Raw genomic sequence first — 14451 nt, 5'->3', positions numbered from 1 at the left:
TTTGTTTTCTTTAAAAGTTTATTTTTAAAATTAATTAATTAATAAATAAATCATTTTCTATTTCCAACAATTTCATTTTTGTTTTTATTTTTTTGTTTTTTCTTTAAATAGTTTTAGTTTTGAGCAATTACTTACTTTTTTTTCTCCCTATATATTGTAATTTTATACATTTTAAGTGTATGATATTTTCATTAATATACTCAGAGATACATTATGAAAGAAGTGTCATGCGAAAATCAAGTAAGAAGAAGAAAAATAAATAAAACAATATGATGAATGTGGAGTAAAAATCAAAGATCAAAACTCCAAAATAAGCAAGCAAACAAACAAGTAAGTAAAATAGAATGTTTAACAATAGACATTTGAAAATTTGCAACAAAATTTTATAACTTTCTTTTTTGCAAAGAAAATTTCATTTGGTACTAACTAAATAAAATGCTTTTAAAATAGTTTTTTTTTTTTTAAATTCGAAATTAAAATTATAGTAAATTTATGCAAGCATAATTGCTAACCACATTTTTTTACTTAATGTATAATATTTATATTGACTACCTCTTTTAGCTTTGTCTTTTTAAGTATTTATGTAGAAGTAAAAAAATGTTGTTAGAAATAAATTTTTCCTTAATTTAGTTATAAATTTTGTCCATACATTATTTTTAAATTTTGAACAAAAATAAACATAAAATAATTGATTGAAGATATGCTTCATTTGTTATATTTCTTTTTCTTTGTGCAAAAAAAAAAAATATTTAAAAATTATAATTCACATATATACAAATAATTATAAACGCAAATTAATTTTGTACTATTTTCTATAATTAAGACAACTTTTAATATTTTACTATTTTCTATACAAATTAATATAAATATATTCATTTAATGTTTTCTTAACAAATCATCTTAAGACATATTAACCAAAACCTCTTATATATTGTCCTGATTCAATTTGTTTTCTTTTTGACAATGATGAGAAATTTACCCACTACCACACAAGTGCAAGTGGGAGCTTAAAACACAAGTGGGAGTTTAAAGTATGTACAAGTAGGGACATCCCTCTTGTCTCTTTCTTTTACTTCGGTCAAGCGAGACAACTACAGCTGATCCCGAACGGATCAAGATCCTCTCCAACCATGGTTTCCTCCAGCACTGTCATACACTTTGTACCAGATGAAGACACGTGAAGAAGAGTTGATCCAATGGACTGCAATGAGCCACATAGTGCAGACGGTGAGAACAAAGGGGAACAGTACCGTTTTCGAAAAAACAGCACCGTTTTGACTAACGGTGCCTTTAACAACGGAAACAGCACCCATATTCTCTCTCTCTGCTCCTTCAATTTCAGTCAAAGAAAAACACAAAAAAAGGGACCATGAATCAGCCATGTTCTCTTATTTTTACCATATATCCAGGAAGAGAAGTGTTGATTTGCTTAAAGTCTTGTGTTTTGACTTCAAGAAATTTAGGACTTTGCTTTAAATTCAGAAACAAATCAACTCCATCTATTTGTGTTTTTTTTTTTTTTTTGTTTATTCTTAAACAAAATTGACTCTTCTCTTGCTCTCTCTCTCTATATATATATATTGTTTTTTGTTCTTGTATCAAATTTAGTGTTTTTTTTTTAATTGTTTTTTATTACTGTATCAGACTAATGCTTTTTTTTATCCAATTGCATTGTAAAAAATGTTATTGCAATTGGGGCTCCGATTTTTTTTTATATTTTTTATTACATTTGGGGCTCTGGTTTTTTATTTTATTTTTTATTTTTATGTTTTTTATTCATGCATCAATGTCCATTTTATTGAAAGATAATAAACATGTTAGTGTTATTATAAATTTTTTTAACCTAAATTGTGAATTTGCATTCTTAAGTTAGTATAAGAAAAAAAATTAATTTATAGGATTTGTTGCCTAATTTATTGGTTTTTTTTTTTTTTTTTTGATCAGCAAAAAAAAAAACACTTTATTGATGAAACTAGAATGAAAACATAGTAGAATACATCAATAAAGAAAGCCAATGAGCCACACATCATAGTAACCCATCCTAATCCCAACTAGATTGGCACCGAGAGGACTACACAATCATCTGAAGGCTCAAGGCCAAGTTGGTAAGGTACCAACAAAGAACAACAAAACAAAAAAAAATGCACTGATCCAAACAGACAAAACCGCAGCACCTAACAACACAATCACCTTTGCCCAGCCCAGAAAACACCCATCCTGCCAACAAGATTTCTCAACCCGCCCTAATACAAACGCGAATTTGGTTAAGATTATAAATAAAATCACTAACCGTGTACTGCCACGCTTTTGATGATGATATCAACCAAATAGCCACCCTGGTTTTAATCAAGTCAAATAAATCCCAAATATCAGCCTTAGCCAAATTTATTGGTTGTTGATGGCTGTGAATGTTTGGCCTTTAAATATTAACTTTGTTGTAGGACTTTCACATAGATTTTGATCCTTTACGGTGCAAAATATACTTATTTTGCAATGTGTTAGTGAAGGTCGAAGTTTCAACAACTGGGGGGGGGGGGGGGGAGCATACTAGATGCACAAGTGGATTGCAAGCAAGGATCAAAATTGTAAGGTTAGAAGTAGTAGAGAAGTATTGTGCAGAGTGGCTGGTGTTTGCTTTGGTTGCTTCCTTGTTTACGAATCTAATAGCTTTGTGGGCTAAAATATAAACCTTTGAATGACATAATGTGAACTTAGTATTTGTTTTGAAAGCACTGTAATGGAGATTAACAGAATGTAATGGTAGTGCACCATTCAATATTGTAATGACAATGGTGAATTTATTTTGATGAATGAACAAAAGATTTATTTTGTATCATGACTTTCGGGCACCAATTGTTTCTATCTATCTATATATATGTATGTATGAATATGTGTGTGTTAGATTTTATTTTATTATTATTATTTTTAATGTATTTTGAGAAACATGCCCTTCAACATTGATGCAACAGCAGCTGCTTGCTACGGACGCAAATTGAATTGGTGTCACTGCCTAGTTCTTACCAAGAATAAAATGATTTTTATTTTGTTTCAGGCAAAAATCTCTTAAACATGAATGACACGGATGAAATTAGGCAACAAAACCAATAAACTAAATTTTTTATTATACCATTTTAAAAAAGTCAATTTACAAATTAGGTTCAACAAAAATTATATATAACACTAACATGTTATTATCATTGAATAAAAAGCACTTTCATAAAGAACAATTAAAAAAACAAATAAAATAAAAACAGAGCAACAAATGTAATAAAGAAAACAGAGCACCAAATGCAATATGAAAAAATAAAAATAAAAACAACAGAGCACCAAAAGCAATAAAATATTTTTATAATATAATTGGATAAAAAAGCATTACTTTGATATGGCAATCAAAAACAAAAAATAAAAATAATCACTAAACTTGATTCAAGAACCAAAAAATATATACATAAAGAAAGGAGTTAATTTTGTTTCAAAGTAAACAATAATATATGAGAAATGGTAGGAATCATGAAAATTTTTTCATGAAAATGATCATGAAAAATTTGTGATCCTTAGATTACCTTGATTAGTAATGTTAGGTATCATGAAAAACCTTTCATGAAAATAATCATGAAAGCTTTGTGATTCTTAGATTACACTTAGAATAAAACACCATACACCAATCAAAGTAATTCAAAGATCATAAATTTTTCATGATCATTTTCATGAAAAAATTTTCATCATCCCTAATTTTTCTCTACCTTGATTAGTGTGTGATCCTTTATTCTAAGTGTAATACAAATGTCACAAATCTTTTATAATCATTTTCATAAAAACTTTTCATCATGCCTAAAATTACTGATAATATATACATATAGAGAGTGAGAGTTGATAATGCAAATAAACACAACACCTCCAAGCAAATCAACACAGCATCTATTCCAAGGATATGGAGAGAGAGTGTTGATAATGTACCAAATGGAGTGTCCCTTCCGTCGGTGTAAAGGGTTCTTTTTGCCGGTGTTGCTGTTGATGTTTGAAGGGATCTTTCCGTCGGTGCTACTGCTGGTCTATGTACACCGGCGGTTGTCGGTGCTGCTGCTGCTCTACGCCCGCCGGCTGCTTTCCAAGTTGATAATGTACCGATCTTATTCTAGGGTATTCTTGGTCCCTTTTTTTTTTTTTTTTTTTTTGACTTTTTTGGACTGAAATTGAAAGAGAGATGGAACGCCATTTTTGTTTATCCAGGTAAAAGAAAAAGAAAAAAGAAAAAAAAATTGCACTCCGTTTGCCATTGCCACCGTTAGCTAAAACGATGCTATTTTTTTGAAAACGGTACCGTTTCAATTTGTTCTCACCATCTGCACTACGTGGTCCATTTCAGTCCATTGGATCAAACTCTTCTCCATGTGTTTTCATCTGGTACAAACTGCAGGACACTGCTGGAGGAAACCATGGCTGGAGAGGATCCTAATCCGCAGGGGAAAGGCAATCAAGGATAAATGAACCCCATTGAATTTGAGCATTACAAATCCTCAATTTTCAAACTCACAGCGGAAAGGCAATCAAGGATCAATGAAACCCAGTTGAATTTGAGCATTAAAAATCCTCAATTTTCAAACTCACAACTCACCTACTATTCCAAACTCAGTTCAGAATTCAGAGCTCCATTATTTTCTCATCAACAGAGCAAAATGGCGGAGAGTGCGGTGTTCCATCTACTAGCCAACCTTGCACCCTTTCTCCAACAAGAGGCCAATTTGTTGATCGGAGTTCGAGAAGAGATCGAATACATCAGAGATGAATTCGAGCGCATGACAGCTTTCCTCAGAGTTGCCGATGCTATGGAAGAGAACAACCCCGAACTCAAAGTATGGGTCAAACAAGTCCGAGAAGCTGCGTACGACATTGGAGATGTTCTCGAGTTGTACATGCTTCGCCTCGGACACCGTCATGGCGCTGGATTTCGCGGTTTTCTTCGTAAGGTTTCTTCCTTTATTAGGACATTAAAAGCTCGTCACCAAATTGCTTCTGAAGTTCAAAGAATAAAGTCCAGAGTGGACGATATTTCCAAGGGACATCAGAGGTACCATGACAGGTATGGTATGTTAGAGCAAGGCTCAAGCTCAAGGTCCACTGGTCTTAACACAGCATGCCATGATTATCGCGGCGATGCCCTTCTACTCCATGAATCTGAGCTTGTGGGCATCGACAAGCCCAAATCGCAACTAATTAGGTGGTTGGTGCATGAAGACCCCAGACTCAAGGTGTATTCTGTTTCAGGAATGGGCGGATTGGGCAAAACGACACTAGTTAAAAAGGTCTTTGATGATGCAGATGTGAAGAATCATTTCCAGAGCCGTGTTTGGATCACTGTTTCTGAATCCTTCAAGATTGAGGTGCTCCTAAAAGGCATCATCAAACAACTTTTTGAAGAAATCAAGCAACCAGTCCCACAAGGGTTGGACAACATGGATATCAACAGCTTGAAAGGGATAATTAATGCTTTCCTGCAACAAAAGAGGTATGTGCTTGTTTTCGATGATGTATGGGATTTTCATGCGTGGCAATCTTTCAGATATGTGTTTCCTATTGGCAATTGTGGCAGTCGAGTAGTGCTGACAACCAGAAATGCAGAATTAGCCTCTTTCTCTAGTAAAGAACATTGTTAACATATAATATACATATAATATACCCCCCACTACCATGTATAGCTGTAACCTTGCATCTGTAAAGGCCACAATGTGTAGCTGTAAAGAAGAGAACTTCACTTTAGCTTTAGCTTCTCTCAATGTAAATTACCAGGCATCCGATGCTAATTGTCTTCCTCTCCTCTCTATAAAGAGAGGGAGCTTGCTCTCTTGTAATTACACTGAAATATAATATAATAACACCAACTTTCAGTCCCTCTCTTTTTCTCTCCCTCGTTACCAACCTTACATTCTCTCTGTTCTCTTCCTCGTTACCAAACTCACATGGTATCAGAGCTTAGAAACACAATTCTGGCATCCCTCAATTTTAGGTCTTAGTTCCGTACACAGTGGACTATACCAAACAGCTCGGAATTTCCCTACGATCCCAACGGCACCAAGCCCATCACCAAACAAGCCTTCACGCGCTCTCACGCGCCGCTTCTTCTCTCGGCGCGTCTCTGCTTCCGTTGCCACTCTCACACGCGCTGCCACGCGCCTTCCATCCTGCCCTGTCGTGCGCCGCACCTGCTACCGTGCACCAGCGTGCGCCGTTCGACTACCGTGAGCCGCGCGTGCGCCGTTCCGCTATTGTGCACCCGCGTGCGCCATTCTGCTAACATACGCTGCCAGTCCCCTCTGCTACCGTGCGCCGCACGCCCTTCCTGCTAACGTGCGCCGCTGACCTCATTTTCCACCCTGCTGACATCATCCTTGCACAGCCCACCTTTCCTAGCTATTTTCGACCTTCCGGACTCACTGGTACACTCTGTTTTACCTAATTTTGCTCCTACAGGTCTCTCCCTATCCATTTAGCCCTCCTCCACTATTATTATGGATCGTCCTGATGCCTCCCATCCTATTTCCGTTATTTTGGATGGTTCCAACTATGTTCTATGGGCCCAAGCCATGTCTTCCTTCCTCAAAGGAAAGAAGCTCTGGCGAATTATCACCGGGGACATCACCCAACCGGTCAAAGACACTGCTGAAACCACTATTTCCCCTGCTACTCCTACATATGAAGATCGCCTTGAGGAATGGGACAGTAAGAATTACCAAATCATTACCTGGTTTCGTAATACGTCTGTTACCTCTATCAGTCTTCAGTTTGGCCGCTTTCAGCTTGACTCTGTCACCACTCCTGCCAAAGATATCTGGGATTTTTTGAAAGAACGCTACCAGACTACTGGTCTTGCTCATCAATATCAACTTCAGAGCCAACTTCATCGGATGCGCCAAGAATCTAGTCAGTCCATCAATGACTTCCTCTCTCAAATGTACTCTGTTTGGGACCAGCTTGCTCTTTCTGAACCAACTTGGCCTCACCAAGAAGATGCTGTTTTATTTACTGCTTATCGTAATCAGCAAAGGTTGGTGCACTTTCTTATGGCTCTCACTTCATCTTTTGAGCCTGTACGTGCCTCTCTTCTTCATCGACATCCCTTGCCCACTCTGGAACAAGCTATTTCTGAGTTGCTATCAGAAGAGACTCGTCTTGGTACTCTCCAACCTCATCATGTGGACTCTGTTCTTGCCACTCCCCCGTACCAACCATCATTCCCCCAGCGGACCACTGCCTATCTCTACTGTCAGAAACGGGGCCTTCCTTCCACACATCTCCTGGTCAATTGCCCAGTCAGAACCTGCCGATATTGCAACAAACTTAGTCCTGGTCATCTGCAACAGGATTGTCTTCGCCATCCATCCCGCTCATCCTCCAATAACCACTCTTCTCGCGGTGGTTCTTCTCGGGGGAGCTTTCATCGTTCCAGGAACCAATCTCATCCTGGGAATCAGTTTCCTCACACCGCCACTGCTGCTGCTGCCGCTGAGGGTTTTTCTGAGTCTCCGGCTCCGTCTACCCCTCTCTTTTCTCCAACAGATGTCGAGGCCATGTTCAAACACCTTCTCTCCCCTTCTGGTACACCTCCTCCTACTGCTTTGTCTGTAATTCCAGGTAACTCTTCTTGGTATTTTGATTCTGCCTGTTGTAATCATATGACCTCCAGTTCAACTATATTTTTTTCTATCTCTTCCTCTCCTCATATTCCCTCAATTCAAACTGCTGATGGTTCTCTCATGACTGTCCGTCATCTTGGTACTGTTTCCACATCTTCCTTAACTTTACCTCAAGTTTATCATATCCCTGCTCTCACTTTAAACCTTATCTCTATTGGTCAATTATGTGACCTTGGTCTAACTGTCACATTTTCTGCTACTCATTGTTTGGTGCAGGACCCTCAGACGAGGCAGACTATTGGGATCGGCCGTAAGCATGGACGTCTCTATGAGCTCATTCACCTTCATGTTCCTGCCTCTCCTCAGATTGCTGCTCCTGCCTCTGCTTCCTCATTATCTCCTTTTCAGCTTTGGCATTGTCGCTTAGGACATATTTCTATTACTCGCTTAAAGTCTTTGGTTTCTAGTGGACAATTGGGTCATGTAATTCCAGATACTTTCGATTGTATACCCTGTCAACTTGCCAAACAACCTGCTTTATCATTCAATAAAAGTACTTCTGTTTCCTGTGCACCTTTTGATCTTATACATTCGGATATTTGGGGCCCTTCCCCTACCACTACTATGGGGGGATCTCGTTATTTTGTTGTTTTCATTGATGATTTTTCACGGTTTACCTGGATTTTTCTCATGAAAACTCGGTCTGACCTCAAAACTCTTTATTATCGATTTGCCCAAATGATCCACACCCAATTTTCTAAAACCATCAAACTTTTTCGCTCCGACAATGCTATGGAATATCGGGATTCAGATTTCCTTTCTTTTCTTCAGAGTCATGGTACACTGCCTCATCGTTCCTGTGCTGGCACGTCCCAGCAAAATGGCCGTGCTGAACGGAAACATAGGCATATTCTTGACACTACTCGCGCTCTCCTTCTTTCTTCTTCCTGCCCTGAAAACTTTTGGGGGGAAGCTGCCCTCACTGCTGTCTACACTATCAATTGTGCTCCTTCCCCTGTCATCCATAATCAAACTCCATTTGAACGTCTGCATGGCACTCCCCCTCCCTATGCTAATCTTCGGGTTTTTGGCTCTGCCTGCTTTGTTCTCCTTCAATCTCATGAACGCACCAAGCTTGAACCGCGTTCTCGTCTTTGTTGCTTTCTTGGGTATGGAATTGAACATAAAGGCTTTCGCTGTTGGGACCCTCTCTCTAAACGTCTTCGTATCTCCCGCCATGTAGTTTTTTGGGAGCACCAAATGTTTTCCTCCCTATCCTCATTTCACTTACCTGCACTTTCCACTAATGTACTGTTTACTAATCCTTCCATCGATCTCTTCTCTGATGATTTTGATACAGGTCCCTCCGTCATTGAGACGCCCTTGCTCACTCCTGCTCCCCACCAGACTGCTCTCCCTGAAGGTCCACCTCTCCCTGCACCACCTCCTTCTCCACTGGTTCTTCCTCCCACCGATCCTCCTACGGGTCGACCACACCGGGTAACTCAACCTCCTATCCACCTTCGTGATTATATTGTTAGGTCTGCTGCCTTTTCTACTTATGAACCTACCTCCTATCGTGAGGCTTGTACTAATCCTCTTTGGCAGCAAGCTATGACTGATGAACTTCAGGCTTTGGACAAAACTCATACTTGGGATCTTGTTGACCTTCCTCCTGGCAAAACTGCGATTGGCTGCAAATGGGTTTACAAAATCAAGACTCATTCTGATGGCTCGATTGAACGCTACAAAGCTCGTCTTGTTGCCAAGGGTTTCAACCAGGAATATGGGATTGATTATGAGGAAACCTTCGCTCCTGTTGCTCGGCTTACCTCTGTTCGCAGTTTACTGGCTGTTGCTGCTGCTCGCCACTGGGAGCTTTTTCAAATGGATGTCAAAAATGCCTTCCTCAATGGTAATCTTCTTGAGGAGGTCTACATGCAACCTCCTCCTGGGTCTACTTTTCCCCCTCATAAGGTTTGCAAACTACAGCGTGCCCTCTATGGCCTCAAGCAAGCACCCCGTGCCTGGTTTGCTAAGTTCAGTTCTACCATTCATGACTTTGGGTTCACCTCCAGCTCCTATGACTCTGCTCTTTTTATCCGGACTACTCCTCATGGTACCACTCTTCTCCTTTTGTATGTGGATGATATGATTATCACTGGTAATGATGCAGCTGGTATTCTCCACCTCAAACGCTTTCTCCACCGTCAGTTTGAGATGAAGGACCTTGGTACTCTCAACTACTTTTTAGGCCTTGAAGTCTCTCATGATCCTACTGGCTCTTACTTATCTCAGGCCAAATATGCATCCGATCTTCTGGCTCGTGCTGGTCTTACTGATTGCAAAACTACATCTACTCCAGTTGATCCTCAGATTCGTCTCACTCCTCTCGACGGGGCTCTCCTCCCTGATGCTACTCTCTATCGTCAGCTCGTCGGCAGTCTTGTCTATCTCACAGTAACTCGTCCTGACATTGCCTATGCTGTTCACATTGTTAGTCAGTACATGTCGGCTCCTCGCACTCCCCACTATACTGCTCTCCTTCACATCCTTCGGTACATCAAAGGCACCCTGTTCCATGGCCTTCACTACTCTGCTTCCTCATCTCTGGAACTGCGTGCCTTCTCTGATGCTGATTGGGCTGGGGATCCTACGGATCGACGCTTCACCACGGGCTTCTGTTTCTTCTTAGGGGATTCTCTTCTTACTTGGCGTAGCAAAAAACAATCCCTCACTGCCCGTTCTAGCACCGAAGCTGAATACCGAGCTCTTGCCGATACTACTCAGGAACTTCTCTGGCTTCGCTGGCTCCTCACTGATATGGGTATTTCCTCTTCTGGCGCTACCGCTCTTTATTGTGACAATCAGAGTGCTATTCAGATTGCTCACAATGATGTTTTCCATGATCGCACCAAGCATATTGAGATTGATTGCCATTTCATTCGACAACATGTTACACGTGGTACTGTTCATCTTCTCCCAATTGCTTCTGCCGATCAACCTGCTGATATCTTCACCAAGGCTCATTCTCCTGGGCGCTTTCGTGATCTTGTTTCCAAACTCAACTTGGTCGATGCCTACCCTCCTTGAGTTTGCGGGGGGCTGTTAACATATAATATACATATAATATACCCCCCACTACCATGTATAGCTGTAACCTTGCATCTGTAAAGGCCACAATGTGTAGCTGTAAAGAAGAGAACTTCACTTTAGCTTTAGCTTCTCTCAATGTAAATTACCAGGCATCCGATGCTAATTGTCTCCCTCTCCTCTCTATAAAGAGAGGGAGCTTGCTCTCTTGTAATTACACTGAAATATAATATAATAACACCAACTTTCAGTCCCTCTCTTTTTCTCTCCCTCGTTACCAACCTTACATTCTCTCTGTTCTCTTCCTCGTTACCAAACTCACAAACATAATGGCAATGTCTATAATCTCCAGCCCTTGCCTCCCAAAGAGTCTTGGACATTGTTTTGCAGGAAAACATTTATGGAGAATTCTTGCCCTTCTCATTTGGAAGGACTTTCAAAAGCCATCTTGAATAGATGCCAGGGATTGCCGCTTGCAATTGTGGCAATTAGTGGTCTTTTATCAACAAAGGATAGGAGCAGTGTGGATGAGTGGGATAAGATTTACCGCAGCCTTGGTGCAGAACTACAAGGAAATGACAAACTCCTAAGCATGAACAAAATATTGTCCCTCAGTTACATTGATTTACCTTATTATCTGAAGTTCTGCTTTCTCTATCTAAGTGTTTTTCCAGAGCATTGTTTCATTGACCATTGGAGATTGATTCGGTTATGGGTGGCAGAAGGATTTGTAGAATTGAAAGCAGGAATGACGATAGAAGAAGTTGCCGAGGGCTACCTCAATGAGCTGATCAATAGAAGCTTAGTTCAAGTGGCAGAGATGAGATTAGATAGAAGGGTCAAAACGTATCGCGTCCATGACCTTTGGCGTGAAATTATTGTTTCGAAGTCGGAAGAGCAAAACATTGTAACAATAGCTGCTGAACAAAGGCAAGCGTGGCCTGAAAAGGTGCGGCGCTTATCAATCAACAATCATTTGGAAATTACACAACAAAGCAAGCGTTTCACTCGAGTTCGTTCTTTGCTTATGTTCAATGCAACAGATTCACTGTCTAAGCTGTCCATTCTAGCATCGTCAAATGATGGTCTATCGCTGCTAACCGTGCTAGACTTGAGAGGTGCCTTGTTGGAGACATTCCCAAATGAAGTTTTGAAACTACTTCAACTCAGGTATTTAAGTTTGAGGGGAACTAAGGTAAAAATAATACCGAAGTCGATTGGAAAGCTCCAAAACCTGGAAACGTTGGACCTTAAAGATACGTATGTCACTGAGTTGCCTGATGATATCCTGAAGCTCCAACGACTTCGCCATATCTTGTTGTATCGCTACATACAATATCCTGGTCCTTCCATTCATTTTCAACACCATTATGGATTCAAGGCCCCGACGGAAATAGGAAGTTTGTCATCCTTACAGAAACTTTGTTCTATTGAAACAAACCATGATAATGGGACCATTTTGCTAGGAGAGGTAGGGAAGTTGACTCAACTGAGGAAATTACAAATTGAAAGGCTGAGAAATGAAGATGGGAGGGTGTTATGCTCGTCCCTTGAGAAGCTTAGTAACCTTCGCTCATTGATTGTTCGTGCAACAGGAGGAGACGAGATCATTGATCTAGATTCTCTTTCTTCACCACCTCAACTTCTTCGAACGCTCTGTCTAGCAGGAAGTTTACATAAGGTACCACATTGGATACCTTCATTGCACAGCTTGGTAAGACTAGTTTTAGCATGGAGTAAGTTAAGGGATGTTGATCCACTGGAATCCCTTCAAGATTTGCCCAGTTTGGTTGAACTTGATCTGCTTCAGACATATGAAGGAGAAGAATTGTGTTTCAAGGCTGGTGGATTTCAAACACTTGTGAGATTATACCTTACTGGATTTAAAGGAATGAGATGGGTGAAAGTGGAGGCTGGCTCGATGCCTCATCTTGAAGAGTTATTTATCCGGCAATGCGAGTTGGTAGAGGAGTTACCCTCTGGCATTGAACATCTAACCAACCTTAAATCACTTGATTTGTATGATATGTCTGATGGATTGATTTCAAGTCTGAACAGAGACTTGGAGCGTGGGTATAATTGGAAAATTGCACACATCCCAAAAGTTTGGATTGGGGACAGAAAACTTGGCTATTGGAAGGGAAATTATCTATAGTGCGGGAGGAGAGAGCTCTAATCATATTGAATCACCACCACATTTAGAATGTTTATTATGTATTTATTTATTTTCATGTGCTCTTGGTACTTGATTTGTTGTATTTATATTGGGATCAAATTTTTCTCTATTTTTTTTTTCTCTGTTGTTTTTTTGTTTTTTTTAGTAGTTTGAGAGCCTGTTATTTGACGTCCTAATTTTGATCCTTGAGATTTGGTAACTTCCCAAATTTTTTAATCGGGATTGTAGATCTTACTGTTCCTTTGGTGAGTTTTTTTTTTTTTTAAATGTTCTTTAGCTTTAGATTTTTTGAAATTGAAATAAAAAAACACATTTATTAATTGTTTTCACTTTTAAAAAACGCGTTTGCTAACTTCACAAATTTTTGAATAGTGAGATTTTTATTTTATTTATTTTTCTTTAGCTTTAGATTTTTTGAAATCAGAATAAAAAGCATGTTTACTAATTGTTTTCACTTTCAAAAAAATCTGGCTATAGTTCATTGAATTTCTGGAAATCAGAAAATTGTGATTTTACTTATTTTCAAAACAAGTTTCATTCTTTCCTACCACCCTCACCCTTCTGTCTTCGCTTTGGCAATCACCTTCGACCACTCCCCATTTTTGGTAACTTACTATACTTGTTTTCATTTTGAAAAATGAAATACAAATCTATTTTATAAACTCATTTTCTAAACCCGGTGATGTATAATGTAAAATAAATGAATGATTAATGATTAGAGAAAATATTAAAAAGAGAGTTGACTTAAATATTCTAAGGTAATTACAAATACACCTCCTAAGATTTATTTAAAATATAGATTGTTCTTTGTAATTTTGAAAATTGCATATACCTCATTATCAAATTTTTTTATTTAACATAATTAGCAGAAAGATGAAAATTTTAATCATTCTCCTATATAACAATAAAATTATTTTAATTGTTAACTAAAATATATTTATGACATCATTAAAAACAATTAATTAACTTGATAATTTATTAATAAAATGAGTTATTTGTTATGTAATTAGAAACTTAAAAGGGCAAGATGTAATTTTCAGAATCATAGAGGACAATATGTATTTTAAGCAAACCTCAAAAAATATATTTGTAATTTATTAATATTTTGATAGAGCGCTACATCATTAGGCTTGAAAAATAAATCTAACTTTTTGGTTAAAGTAGCACTACTCTTTGATTTTTTATGTTCTTGAGAACATGTATACTAAGGGTTCGTTTGAGATGTGAGTTGGCCTTTTGATTTTTGACTATTTTAATCCGGGGCTAAAAAGCGTTGTTTGGAATGGACTTTTTAGTTTTTTTGACTTTTGTGATAGAAAAAATAAAATGATTATGATTTAGATGTGATATTTTGTTTTGTTAACTTTTTAACTTATTTTGTCTTTTTGTGACTATTTTAGCCCCAAACCATTATGCCAAACGAGTGCTAAATTTGCTATTTATTGTAGTTTTTACACACACAAAAAAAAAAAAAAAAAAAAGACAACAAAAATATATATATATATATATTTTATTTATAAACCTCAAACGAATGAGAATAATATTTGCAAT

The 14451-nt window shown here is 38.3% G+C and overlaps 1 protein-coding gene across 1 annotated transcript; it reads left to right on the top strand.

The window, feature by feature from the left end:
* Positions 1-4484: 4484 nt before the first annotated feature.
* On the top strand, positions 4485-5654 carry LOC114265282 (putative disease resistance protein At1g50180). Its single transcript, XM_028206046.2, has one exon. The coding sequence runs from the start codon at positions 4485-4487 to the stop codon at positions 5652-5654; it is 1170 nt and encodes a 389-aa protein (XP_028061847.2).
* Positions 5655-14451: the final 8797 nt, after the last annotated feature.

Source organism: Camellia sinensis, chromosome 7 (genome assembly GCF_055761805.1).
Source record: "Camellia sinensis isolate YWXY chromosome 7, ASM5576180v1, whole genome shotgun sequence".
Taxonomy (NCBI): domain Eukaryota; kingdom Viridiplantae; phylum Streptophyta; class Magnoliopsida; order Ericales; family Theaceae; genus Camellia; species Camellia sinensis.
Note: the sequence above shows the minus strand (reverse complement) of the source record. Positions and strands in the feature narration are given on the sequence as shown.

Bases quoted from the DNA above. Each gene is read 5' to 3' on its own strand.
- LOC114265282 (XM_028206046.2), top strand. From the start codon at position 4,485: ATGAACCCCATTGAATTTGAGCATTACAAATCCTCAATTTTCAAACTC.